This window comes from Megalops cyprinoides, chromosome 2 (assembly GCF_013368585.1).
Source record: "Megalops cyprinoides isolate fMegCyp1 chromosome 2, fMegCyp1.pri, whole genome shotgun sequence".
Lineage (NCBI taxonomy): Eukaryota > Metazoa > Chordata > Actinopteri > Elopiformes > Megalopidae > Megalops > Megalops cyprinoides.
Window position 1 is genome coordinate 3,830,230 of NC_050584.1, and position 14,313 is coordinate 3,844,542.

At 40.0% G+C, this 14,313-nt stretch overlaps 1 protein-coding gene across 1 annotated transcript in view; it reads left to right on the forward strand.

Moving 5' to 3' along the window:
- Positions 1-14,313, forward strand: part of LOC118773711 (progressive ankylosis protein homolog B-like) — a 40,618-nt gene that overhangs the window by 22,021 nt on the left and 4,284 nt on the right. Inside the window, exons 6-10 of the mRNA XM_036522758.1 lie at positions 158-292; positions 3,545-3,637; positions 5,250-5,342; positions 11,026-11,155; positions 12,602-12,725. Coding sequence (XP_036378651.1) covers positions 158-292; positions 3,545-3,637; positions 5,250-5,342; positions 11,026-11,155; positions 12,602-12,725 — 575 coding nt within the window. The remainder of the gene's footprint in view (positions 1-157; positions 293-3,544; positions 3,638-5,249; positions 5,343-11,025; positions 11,156-12,601; positions 12,726-14,313) is intronic.

The window sequence follows — 14,313 nt, forward strand, 5'->3', positions numbered from 1 at the left end:
TTGAGAATTCTTGATAAGCTGGGTTGTTTGATATGGTGACAGCTTGTCAGAAATCATTATTGTGGAGCCAAGATGGCCGGTAAACAAGCAGAAGGGAGCACAGTATTGCCTGTGTTGGCAGTCAGTACCTGCTCACTGTCCCGCCACTGTGTTCCAGGGGGATGCCACCATCAAGAAGATGCTGAGCTTCTGGTGGCCCCTGGCCCTCATTCTAGCCACCCAGCGCATAAGCAGGCCCATCGTCAACCTCTTTGTTTCCCGGGACCTCAAGGGGAGCGTGGCCGCCACTGAGGCAAGTGTCCCCACGCACCCTTCCGCACTCTTGTGGTCAAGGTTGTACATCTAACACAGTGTGCTGACAAAGAACTTCTATTAATCATCCCTTGGTGTCAAGAGCCACCAGATTAGAAACTGTTGCCTAATATACACTATATGGACAAAAGTATTCGGACGCCTGACAATTACATTGTAATGACATTGTATTCAAATACATATACTTAAATATGGAGTTGGTCCCCCTTTTGCAGCTATAACAGCTTCCACTCTTTTTGGAAGGCTTTCCACAACATTTTGGAGTGTTTCTGCGGGAATTTGTGCCCATTCATTCTGTAGAGCATTTATGAGGTCAGGCACTGATGTTGGACGAGAAGGCCTGGCTTGCAATCTCCATTCCAGTTCGTCCCAAAGGTGCTCGATGGGGTTGAGGTCAGGGGGCACTGGCAGTCAAGTTGGAATAGAAAAGGGCCTTCCCCAAACTGTTGCCACAAAGTTGGAAGCATAACATTGTCCAAAATGTCTTGGTATGCTGAAGCATTAAAATTGCCCTTCACTGGAGATAAGGGGCCTAGCCCAAACCCTGAAAAACAGGTGTGGCCAACTACTTTTGTCCGTATAGTGTATCTCAATTATAGCCATGTTGATATTACATACTGTATGTATAACAAGAAAATATGCCCACATCTGACAGCCTTGCCATAGCATGAGTATAATGATGTCATTGATAATAGATGGCTCAGTTGTGGTCACATTCATATATTATAAGGGTCCCAAGTGGCACAGCTGCAAAGGCATTTTCTTTGAGTGCAGGCTGACCCTTACAGTCTGGATTCAAAACTGCCCATGTCATTTGCTGTTGCTGACCTGGATGCCACAGTAATAGAACAAATTCGCTTTGTTCCATTGGCAATGGGCGGGGGGGTAAGTTGGTCAGGACTTCCTCATCTTACTGCTCTCATGCACCCTGCAATTGGTCAGGTGCCTTTGTGCTGCTCGAATGATATCAGTGGAGCTGCAGCTACCCTCCAATGAGCACCGGCTTCACTATGGTGCACTGTGTGATTGTAGTGTGAAATAATAGCTGTTGGTTATGTATGAAATCATGGGATTGCATTTACTTCACTTAAGTGCTCCTGCATGAGCCAGATCGTAAGAATGGTTGCGTAAGCATGAAAATTCATTCTAAAATTATGTAATGTTGGTCATTTTACTGCAGGTCTACTACACAGTGCTGAACTGTGGGCCTAGGAACAAAACGTATGATTTGCTCACACAAGCTTTGTTTCAGTTTAAGATTAAATCCACCATAGAACATTCAGCTGGGTAAAGAGTGAAATACTGAGCACTGCCAAAAATTAAAAACAAATATTCATTTTCACAGATTTACTGTCTTACTTGCTTTCTGTCAGATTCCTAACACTGTAATTATAATCACCAATCCTGTGTGCATTCATACTCATGCAAGACTGATACAAGGCCATTATACTCTATGTGCATGCATTATGCTGACTTTGTCAAGTAAGTCAGTTTTTCAGATGGACTCTACATCTTATTTCATTACTTCCTAGCACAATCAGGAATTAATTTTGTCAACTGGGATTTTATACTTGGTACAGGGAGTTAAAGTAGTAATAGTCATGTGCACCAGACATGCTTAGCAAAAGGATAAGGCTGTATTTGTATTTTCATCATTTTGCCAAGGTGTAGCCATTTTCAGCCCAAAACGCTTTTTGATGTCTGAAGTTCCACATGTTGTATTTTGTATTACTTCCTCTCTGTGTCTGAGAGTTCTGTGGCATTTCTGTGTCAATTGTAGAGGAATATCCCCCACCGTTATCATGTTGCTGAGTATTCCACAGATATAGGTGTTTTAATAAGGGATACTGTTTCTTGTTTTTATGCCTGAAAATTCTGCATCATGTAAAGCACATCATGTTTCTAGGACATCTGTCTTTGGAGATATTTTCACAACTTCTTCTGAGTATTTGTTTTCCATTCTGCAGTGACAGAACCCTCTCTTGTAGACTGTAGGCAGAAAATAGCCATCATGGGTCCTGGCGTTGTATTTTCCAACAGGTGGGCCTTAATGCTTCAGAGACTTATATTTGGGTTTGGCTCACTGAATCATAACCCAAACCCTCATAAAAAAGAGGTATTCAGCCAAATATAAAGCCAAATCCTGGATTTGGTGTATGACTTTTTCCTTATGCATTTGAACTTAATATTTTATTCTGAATCAATTAAATTATGCTGTTTTCATGAATGAAATTTAATGTGTGCTACTAATACGTTTTTAACAGTGGTCTGATACTGAGCACAAAATTGTAATATTTGACCTTTGTCTTATTTATCATTGAATGGAAACAATTGACATTGCCATGGAGGATATATCAGATTTGAAGTTTACACTTTCAGTCAGTATCAATGTGTCTTTAATAGGCATTGTACAATTAGATCATCTCATTTTATACTTTATATCATTTGGTCTCTGGGTTGAGTCAAATGTACTCAGAGGGGAATGATTACACTCTGTTACTAGGATCTAAGTACACTTGAATTGATAGGCTTGTGCATGGAGCTCTCCTTTCATACAGTGTGGCTTTGTCCTTGTGTAGGTACATGTCTCCACACATACATTTATTTAAAAATGAGCTTGTGTATTGTTTTACACCTGCTGCCAGAAAGAGCTTTACACTGCCAAAAGAAATGGCAATGGAATTAGCACATGGTTAATACCACCGAATGAGGGCTGACTGTTACAAGTAACAGGGTGAATTCAAATGCAGAGATGACTCAGGACAGCAGGTTCAAAGGACAGCAGTTTTCAAAGACAAAGCTTTCTTTACTGAGGACTTGAGCCGCAAACACAGGCTTGGCACAGAGTGAATATTCAAAGCATGGCAACTCAAGACTGACAAACAAGGAAGGGAAGGGGCAGGGCTCAAAGAAAAGAAAACACAGGTGACAACAATTGCTTATCAACACAGGTGGAACACATTAACTAAATGAGACAGGGAATAAACAGGAAGTGAAGCCATTCAGCGGCTGTCCCAGGAAGCAGCAGCCAGGAACCCTGACAGGAAGTTATGAAGCTGGCTGTTGGTCATTTCGAGAATCAGTTACAGCTGAAACCCTCACACTGACTTTGATATAAGGGGATTTCATTGGGGATTGCACCAATTAGGATGGAAGTTAGAGGAATGGCATCAGTGGAAAGCCTGCGCTAGTGCAGTCTCTTGGTCTTTGACTGTGTTCTTTGTGTTTGCAGGCTGTCGCGGTCCTGACAGCAACCTACCCTGTGGGTCACATGCCGTATGGTTGGCTGACAGAGCTGCGTGCAGTCTACCCTGCGTTCGACAAGGTAAGTGATGGTGTAACAGTCATTCTGCAAAGCCCAGGAGTGGACAGGCCTGTCAAACAGTGCGCAGCAAGCTATGCTGTTCAGTGTACTCTGCTGCTCCCCATCTGGTTGGGTAACAAGAGGCACATGGGCGCACACGCAGTGAGAACCATGCTGGATTACTTAAAGGGTTAGAACATCTCATGTTCCCAAAAAACACAAGATGTACATGTAGAACGTACATTATGTGCAGAATGTCCAAACCAAGCTGCCTGATTAATTGCAAGACAAAAGAGACTCCACAACGTCCTGCTGCCAGTTATGCAAAACGGTACCCATATTTGTATTAAACCAGAATTTTTGTTTCCCATTTTTACTTTCATCCAATGTGAAGGTTTTTGCTTTTGCATCTTTCCGATATGGAGATTTGTGAACAGAATTCCTGTGAACATTAACCAGTATGCTGACCTTTGCTGTATTTTTGCTTTAGGTGCAAATTCACCAATGAAAATACAGAAAGCACAGTGAAAAGCTCTTTCTTAGAGAGAATCTGTCATTAAACCCAAATGTCACATATCACTAGAGTTAGCAACAGTCACTGTTCCGAGACACTCTATACCTATATAAAAGAAAACATTGAGGGGATTGCATTTAATTTTCCTATAGCACTTCATTCCAGGTTTGTTTTGCAGGCTAAGGTTTTCGCTGCATCATTTCTGATGTGAAACTGTGCCAGCTCTCCTGTCACACAGTGGCACATAGTAGGCTAAATCACAGACTTTGTCATGGCTTTGGCATTTCCATGGGGAAGTTGGTCTCTCCTTGGCAGGGCTTGTGTTTTGTCAGAAATATTTTAAATTCACATCACAGGAGTCATTAAGAGCTGTGGCTGTTTAATAACTTCAGCATATACTAGATCATATACATTGTGTTTACACTGAAGTGATACTCAGGAAGTGTGGGCTGCTCTCATTCAGAGTTAAACTGAATTCTGAAAATTGTACTGAGGTTATGTTCTAAAGCCATTTGCAGACACAGACCTTGGCATTAAGAGTTTTCTTTCTATTTGAAGAAAGATAACTTTATTTGTCACACTATAGTGCAGAAATACTTTTAATTTGTCAGTTTGGGGTTGTTATATGGTTTAGCAGAAGGTAGCACTGCCACATTTTAAAGCAGTTGCACATCTCTTTCAACTCAAAAGTAAAATTTTCAGACTTCATATTTTTCAGGAGGATACAGAATGTCTTCTTACCAATGCCCATGGATGCATTAAGTTGATTAAGTACAGCATCATGAAGTAATTCACCAGTATGATCAATCTGGAAGTAAATATCCATGAATGAAACAAAGGAGCCCTCAGTGTCACCACTATGGCCACCACTTTGATTATCAGATAGAGATTTTACAAACACAGGGTTTTTACATAATTAGACAACATCACCAGGTCTGTGGGCATTGGGAATATGGAAGATGGTATGTTGTAATTATAAAAACTGTAAGGAAAAGGTGCTGTAACAACAGTTAGACTAAATCCCCAATGTATTTTTTCCAGCTGACTGATAACTGCTATTTCACTTGTCATCATCATCAGTTCTCAACTGTTCATCAATTGTTGTTGTTTCCTTTTAAGAACAACCCCAGCAACAAGCTGAACAGTGGCACTGTAGTTACCAAGTCACACATCAAGAAGTTCACCTTTGTGTGCATGGCACTGTCGATTACGGTAAGACTTTTTCATATTTTTCAAAATATATGGTGCATAAGACAGAAAATGTGTAAGAAACAGAACTATTGAAAAAAAAAAAAAAAAAAAAAACACCTGCATACATTTAAAGGATCAAGCATTTTGCAGTCAGAATTAATAGGCCCTAGTCATCATAATGTGTATGCCAGAAATGTTGGGTAGAGAGAGCTGAAAGAGCTTGACTTATACAAGCAAGCACCCCTGCTGGTTTGAGGTTCAACAAGTGAAGGCATGTTTGAAATCCTGTTCAAAACAAGCCTGGTATATTATGGTGTCAAGCTAGCCATTAAATTACAGTTTGACCTACTTTCATTTCAGTACCTGGTAAGGTAGTGGACAGAGATGACAGTTTAATTTGTTATTCTGGAAGTGTGGAACTGGACTTCTGGCAGTGACAAGGAGACCACAGACCACTGCACTGTAACTCCTCTGAATCACACATCATGTTTCAAAAAGTAGCATCTGATGCAGCAAACTAGTTCAGGTCATGAATTCCAAATAAGATCAAAAGCTTCAACATGTTACTTGTTGTCTTGAATTAGCAGCTCAGACCATTAGATTTGAGTCATATCGTTAAATATGCGTATGGTGAGAACATGGAAATGCAAAATAGTCCTTCACTGGGAAAGCTATTGCAATTGCAGATGTCACAGTGGACTGTGGGCAATGACAACGTAACATTCAATAGAAGGTGCTGTCTGCTATTGATAATCACAGTAGCACAGTATATGCCTCAGAAAAGTTTGGCAATGAAAACTTGATTTTCTCCTCTTAGGTTCAACAAGCACATGCATGTTTGATGTACTACAGCTAATGTTCTGCTATAAAATGCTACAAGACATTTACTCCTATGGGACCTCATCAGTGGCTGGGATGCTTTAATGTCTTAGTGGGCTGGGCAACCTCTTAATAATGTAAATAAGGAAAGGGCTTATGTGTATATATACAGGGTGCGTAATACGGGGGGTCTCGGGGGGTCCGAGACCCTTTGACACTTGAGACCCCCTGAAAAACTCAACAGCAAAATTTTAGGGGGTCTCTGGAAAAATCTTTAAAAAATTATTTGTCACTTGCAATTGTCACTAAAAATGTCTTTAAATCTGAAATTCAAATTCACATCCCTTTTTCTCGGTTGAATTGCTCACAAAGTATTCATCGCTAACGATGCTAGTTGGTTGTCTATGCGACGAAGTGTTGGCGAGAAAAATAATTTTGAATTTACATCAGATTTAATCATAGTTACAATCTGCATACAGCTCTGCCTCCATCTCCACACTCACTACTCTTGTTTGAATTACTCATGAACTCGTCATTGCATAGATATGGAACACATATCGCAAGAAAGAGCGGAAGCGGAGCATTGTAATGATGCTAGTCACATATTTGTACATACCGAAGTAATCACGTTATGAAGACAGATGAAACTTCTGCAAAGTAATATCTTTACTAATTTCTTCACCCATTTTCACACTCCTGTTTCTTGGTTGAATAAGTCATGAAGTCCCTATCACTTCACAACATACTGCATATCAAAATAAACAGCAGAACCTACCCTTTCCAATGATGCTAGTTGTTTCTCTGCGTTGACAAAGCATTGTCGAGTAATTCAGTTTTGAAATCACAGCAAATTTCTGCAATGTCTCTAAAATGGGGTTGACATTACATCCCACTTTGTATGAAAAATAAACACAAAATAATGTATTTGCTTTTCATTGAATTGATTCAAAAGTTGTGGTCAAAAGACGTGCGCATGTTTTCATAAAATAAAGCACATTCTTCATCCAATGATTTAGTGACAAGACTTCAGTGAATAAAACAATGACATTTATTTCCGTTAGGCACTAAGCACATATTTTTTCAAATTGCTAAGTCATAGAGTATCCCATAGAGTATTTGTTGTTTCTCCCGGGAAACTCCCGTAATTTGCATGGCAGACTTTATTATGAATAATCGCCATACATGGATCCACAAGTTTTGTATTTTTGTCTAACGTTATCCAAGTTGCCATATTGTCTATGAAACACAATCTACACACACAATCCACAGACTACATACAATTATTCATTTACTTATTTATTTACTATCGACCCCCCGCCCCCCTCCCGTATTTTGAAACCTAAATGTTGGCAGGTATGGATAGGGGGGCCCCCCGATTGCCACTGGGTATTTTGCACACTGTATACATACATAATGAAAGAGATGTGAGATATAGGAACAGCTCCTTTGGCTTGAAGCTGACAAAGGGTAATATCTATAGCTAGGTGGACAAGGTTGTAAGGACCACCTTAACCAGATATGAATTTGTGTCACAAATTATTTATCTATGGGTAAAGACAAATATTTCAAAAGGTGTAATTTTGCACATGGTGTAGTTTGAACACAGAAGCTGAAACCATGCAGAAAGAGGACAGAAGGGAATTGTAAATCATGATTTTTTTTTCCTTCACAAGGGCAAACAGGTGTCGGAAGCTATTTTTGGAACCTGACATTGAAGAGTGTCTAGTTTACAGCGTCATGTGGTCCCAGCTGTGAACTAGAGGTCTAGATATTTTTGGGAAGGCCACATTCAGTGGTGGTGCACAGAGTTCAGTCGTAAGCACCTTAGCATTTAATCAATAAATATAAAGGACAACATCTGGAAAATAAATACATTAAATGCATGCAATTTTTATTATGCATATATCAAAGGTACATGCAGTAAAATATTCTTTTAAAGATTACATTCCATTTGACCTCATTTAATTTTCTCATTACATTCTGCTATTTGTAAGCAATTCAACTATGTAACAGTGTGTCATTTCATTCTAGATTTATTCTAGATAAATTCATTCTACATGATCTTTTTTTCAGGAATTCTGATAATATTGTGACTAAAAAGTAAAGAAGGCTAACTGAGTCTATGCTAACTGTTACTGTCACTGAGGTTCACTGTGTGTATCTATGTGAGTTTGCTGGTTTGCAAAATACCAGCCGTTCAGAAACAAGCATTAAATGACTTCATAGAAAGTGTGAAAAGCAAATACAGATTAAAAAAAACAAAAAATGGGTAAGGAGTTGACTGCAAAATGATTTTTAGACGAAATGGAATTGCACAACGTGTATCTGTGCAGCCATACATACCTAGCCACATACCTACACATCACAAGTTTATCAAGGTGTGTCTTGGCACATACTTTTATACAGCCTTAAAGCTTTGTTTTTGCTTTCTCAAATAACAGTGGGGATGGAAGGATGACTGTCATTGTTGGGAGCTGCACAATGAAAAGATCTGCTGTGTTGGTTGTTTGGTTGTCTACAGGTGCACACTCGTCCATGCATAGCCCATGTTTTTAGTTCGAACCAAAAACACAGCAAAAGCACACACACACACACACACACACAAAGGAGCAACTTGGAAGGAGGTTGGAACAATTTGTGCACTGCAGAATAACAGGAAGAACAGTTACGAGTGCAGTGCTGATTGGTGGGCACACACTGCACACTGCCAGATGTGGGATTCAGGGGCAGGACTGATGCCAAGCCTGACCTGTGCCCCAAATACCAAATGTGAACATACAGTATGTGAAAACACTGTCAAACAGATTAGCAGAAAAACAAATGTGAAAAAACTGTGATAAACACATTTGGTGAATGAACCTGAACATGAACACTGAACCTGTTTTGGAACAAAGCTGAAAACATTTGGAGTTTGGATAATTCACTGAGTTGTGGGTCTTGTAACAGGACTCGCCTATTGCAATATATGCTGTGAACCAACCATCACAGGGCTTTGCATGCATTTCTGGGCAAGTAATGTGCTGAGAAACCAAGCAGTGTTAGTCAGCTTTGGATATGCAGTATTGCATGTAGTGTTGCACGGGGTGCTCACTGCACTCCTATTATGGTTTCTGCATTAATCTGTTTATATGTATCAAGGCTTAATTTAATAAACAGCAGGTCATATACAACCCTTAAATTTACAAAATCTATCCCTCTCCAGGTATAATGGAGCAGCCCAGCTACGGAGACAACCAAATGAAATTCACTTCTCGCCAATCAGCTTTGTAATGCCAGTGCAATGCACACATCATTTGCAAATTAAGAACAAAATCTACTCCTGTTTTGTGCACCACTGTAGAAAAAGGGTACTACACATGAGTCTTAATAGTAACTTTTTGAGTCCTTCACACTCATTTTCTTCTTTTATTCACTGCAAGTTCACATTACTAGCATGACTTTGCAGAACTCTGTAAACGATGTCAAAGGCCACCCTTTTAAGGGCTGGCAAGGACATTTCATATGACAGCTTTTCACACTGGTTAGTCTGTTGATTCTGACCGGTGATACACTGGTCTTTCATTCTTGGTCATGTGATCTGAGACCAGGAGTAGAGTGGGGGGAATGTCAGTTGGAATGGCTGTTTCGACTCATGGTAAAGCCACCTGTAATCTGATGAAATTCTGGCCAGGTGCTCCTCTCTCTCAACCTTTATCCTGGTTGTGACTGCATGGTAAATGCTTTGAAGCATGTCTTGGCTCTCTGCTCAGGGCAGTCCACTTCTCTTTTTCTGCTTTGGAATAAACTTGTTAAGTTGAACGTATTACAAGTTGGATTCCAATGATACTAACATTAAAAGAAAGTCATTGGATATGGCTTAATTAACCAAATTAGTTCTTATTATTCTTTTATTCCAAGTATTCTTTTGCATACACATGTGTGTATATACATAAGATTACTATACCAAATAAAAATCTACTTTAATGTTCTCCTTTGATCCTTCTTGAGAAGGCCAGAACACAAGTCTTGAAAAGTGTTTTGTTCATTGTTACCCTTAATGTGATAACATTTCTCTAATTTGTATCATCACATTCTCCCTAGAGGAGGAAGGTGCATAGATCAGAGTAAAAAATAACCTTTTTGTAGTGATTTTGAGGTTGATTTGAATGTGTGCCTCTTAGTGCCTCATATGTTTGATGGTTGTTTTGCATTTCCTACAGAGATTGTTAGGGTTTTTGATCAGTGTGAAAGTGAATTATCTAAGAAACACTTTGGTGAAAATCTGGAGGGCTGTGCAGATGAGTTTGAGCCTCTGTGTGTTAATGAGTTTGTTGGGAATCTTTCACACTTCTGACCAGAGGCTTTTGTATTGGATTGGGTACCAGAGAGAAAATATTGTTACAGAATAACTAGAGTTTCTACATTGCTATGCAGTGATCTCCCATAACCCTAACAAATCCTGAATTCTGGACTTTCTGTTCATTTCTATCTAATTATGTTCATTATGTACACTGGCAGACTGATTAGCAACTGAATAGCATTTTAACATTTTCTCCACTGTCGTAAAAATATAAGACACTTCAGATTATAGTATTCTTCATAACTTCTACCTTCAGTTATACAGTATGCCACTTATACTGGCTCCCCCTTTCCCCACATTCAGTAATCTAAATGCTTCTCCATAATTTATACCAAATGCAGTCTGTAAAAAGTGTTTTCAGTCGTGACTGTTTGACCCTGTGAGATGCAGGACTGTATGAATGTAGATTTGTTCAGATGCATGTTCATGATCAAAATACTACAACGCTCTCTGATAGTTCTCAGCATATACTGCTGTCTGGTGCTCGTTGTGAAAAAAGAGGAGTCTCACGTGGTTAGCTTTGTGTTTGTTTTTCATTTGACACAGCTGTGTTTCATGGTCTTCTGGACCCCTCACACATCTGAGAAGATCCTGGTGGATATCATCGGGGTGGACCTTTCCTTCGCCAAGCTCTGTGTCACCCCACTGCGCATCTTTTCCTTCTTTGCGCTGCCTGGTAAGATGCCAGGGCGCTCGGCCTGCCACGGCACCCCTCTGTACACAACAGCCTGGGCCTTCCCCTGGTGCCAAATATGGCATTTTTCAGGACCTTCTCTCTGGAAATAATTGTTTAAGATATACATTTCATCATCTGTCTCCAAGTATCACACACTGTCCAAATATCACACTCTGTAATGTCAGGACAGAGACATTTTGTGCTTTAGCATTATGCAGTTAGACAAAAAGCAGTGGCAGAACATGCTTATGATTAAAAGTAAACATACAAAGATAGCTTTTCTGTGTACTGTTGCTGGGTTCCCTGTAGGCTTCAGCATTCTCATTCTGGGTAGACATAGAACTGGGGCATCTTGAAATGCCTCTCATTCATGTGACAGCAGGATTGAGGGGTTTTGTTCCAGCACACAGCGCTCCTCTCTGTCTTACCTGTAACAAGCACACCAATGGTGAACAAGCTGGTGATTTGGTGTTGGTTTGGTGTCTGTAGCTCGAACAGTGTAGGCGGTGCCTTTCAGGCAACCACACCAACAAGGTTCTGTGTTGTGCTCTGTGGTACTTCAATGACGTGACGATCATCTCAAAAATATATTTGGTATTTCCAGATGTTTGGATCTAAAGCACAAAATTAAGTCTGGAAGAAACTTCCAGGCACCCCCCCACCATAAAATTAATTATGTGTGGGTTAGGGAGGTGGAGAGAGCTTCTTCTTAAGTCAGGCCTAGAACAGGCCTCAATGCTCAGATAGATGCTCAGCCTTACGCTCAGTCATACTGCTCAGTCATCCAGTATGCTCAGTTCTTGTCTGCACAGCTTGGTTCAGTTTTTGCTTGCGGTCCATCCAATCTGCTCAGTTTCTCCTGCAAATTTTTGGATTTTTCCTTTTGGAGTTTTGCTGCTATTGTGAGTGGTTCCTGTGTTCTTCCTTGGGAGAGGTAAACAATTGACTGGTAATTTTCTCTTCACGCATTCATTCATCCATTCCGTGATCCATCCATGTTCTTGTTTCGTTAATGTCTTTATATAATTTAGTGTATGTTAAGGTAGTGCACCAGGTCTGTAGCCCAGACTCTGAATTTTGTCTTTGTCTTAGTGTAACTGCTCAATAACCCTTTTTAATTTATTCCAGTTGTGATCGCATATTTCTGGCAAAGGTTGATCCACCAGACTGCTAATTTCCTATCAACGAATTTGGTGATTTAATCAAAGTAATATCTTTAATAATAATTTTTAATTTAAATAATTTTTTTTAAATTATTTTACATGTTGGTTAAGTGAGCAGTTTTAGTGATTGGTGTCATTTGTGTTTGGTATTCAGAGTGCTGGATGATAAACAAGGGCATTAATTTCTAAGACCGCTGGGTTCAGACCATTTAATTTTTATTAAACTCTCACTTCCCCGGCAGTGACCACACTCTGACCTGGTTGCCCTGCCTTCTGTCTGCAGTGACCATCCGGGCGCACCTAACTGGCTGGCTGATGACCCTGAAGAAGACCTTCGTCCTCGCACCCAGCTCAGTGTTGCGACTCATTGTTCTCATCACCAGTCTTATCGTGCTGCCTTACATGGGGTATGGACACCTCCTCTCCAACATAACTTTACTTGGGCGGGCTGCCCAGGTATATTAACGGCCAAAGTATATTTGGCGACCCATTTTAGCATTTTTATTTTTATTTTTTTTTATCCATCCGAGAGAACGACGCCTTTCGCGATCGATTAACTAGTGGACAATCTCCCCTCGCTCTACCCCTCCTGTACCTGTTTGTTCTGCTATCGCGAGAAGGGTCAACTGACAATTGCACATGCTCTGCAGAGAAACACAGAGAGAGAGAGACGTTCTCTGGTATTACATTAGAAGACACGGACACGGTGGATATTTTACAAGCACAGACCAGATAAAGCAAGTCCTTTTCTCCATATTGTGTAATTGTTCTCTGACTTTGGTAGTTGTACAACATGCAGCAAAGTTGTCCTGGCTAAATATAAGAAAGATTATAATTTGTTTTCTCTTCGGGCTATGGCAGTTAGAATGACACAGACTAACTTTAGCTAAGGTTAGACTACTAATTTTTCATGCATTTACTCAGCAGATATGAGTATTCAAAAATATTTTAAAAGAATACGGCGTGAGGAAGAGAGCTGCACAGCACCACAGGTAACTTAGCCAACGTTAGCATTTAGCTTGAAATGGCAATAAATAAATGCATAAGCCTCAATAATTACATGTGAAAATAATAGAAATATTCAATAAATCAAAATATTATGTTGAAGATCACACATATTTGTTGTTTGTCACGTAGTAGACCATTTTTGTGCCGGCCCTTTCCGCTGGCTACCACCACAAGTATATTTCAGACCTGTGGGAAACACTGACTTCCGTTTTTTTCCTTTAGTGCTCTCTCTCTCTAACATTCAGCTTTCAGGCAGGACGCCCTGTTTTGGCAGCTCTGCTCACAGGAATGTGTCACAGTTAAATGTCAGTCTGCAGTCATACCTCAGTGGTTGACCTTTGACCTCTAATCCATGCCACATACGTCACATGCCTTAATTGCATAACTGGTACAAATACAGTCCTTCATATTCAATTCATATTCATGATATGCAAACACAGAACTAATTTATTCAAAGAAGGAAGGGGTCCAGTTTAATCTATTTAAATGCTAATTATTCTCAGTATCTGCAGCATTAGAATAGATTGGCTGTGTGCATATAGATTTGTCATGAGGATATTCTTACCATGGGAATAATTGGCTTATCCTCCCCAAAAATGTAAAAATAGCTACTAAAAGTCTGTGCTAATTCCTCTCAGCAAATGCAATGCTCTTTTTCTGGTATATGATTAGAGGCAGGATAGCCTGTAAATTTACTGAAGAATATGTGTGGCATTTCTTGGTACACTGTAGTCCTCAAGCCAGAAGGTGAAAAGGACTCAGAGTTTACTATACAGTAAGTATAGTTTACATTCTGAAGTCTGTAGTTGGAGGTTTTGGATTACTTAGCTCTGGACTTCATGTTAGCTCAGACTTTATCTTCCCATCAGCACCTGTTGGGAAATAAGTAAACTGTTGACCTCACCTTTGTGTGAGTGGCAGCAAGCAAAAAAGAGAAATAGTCTGGTGCATTTGCTGTCACATTTGCAGAGGAAAAGTGCACAGAAA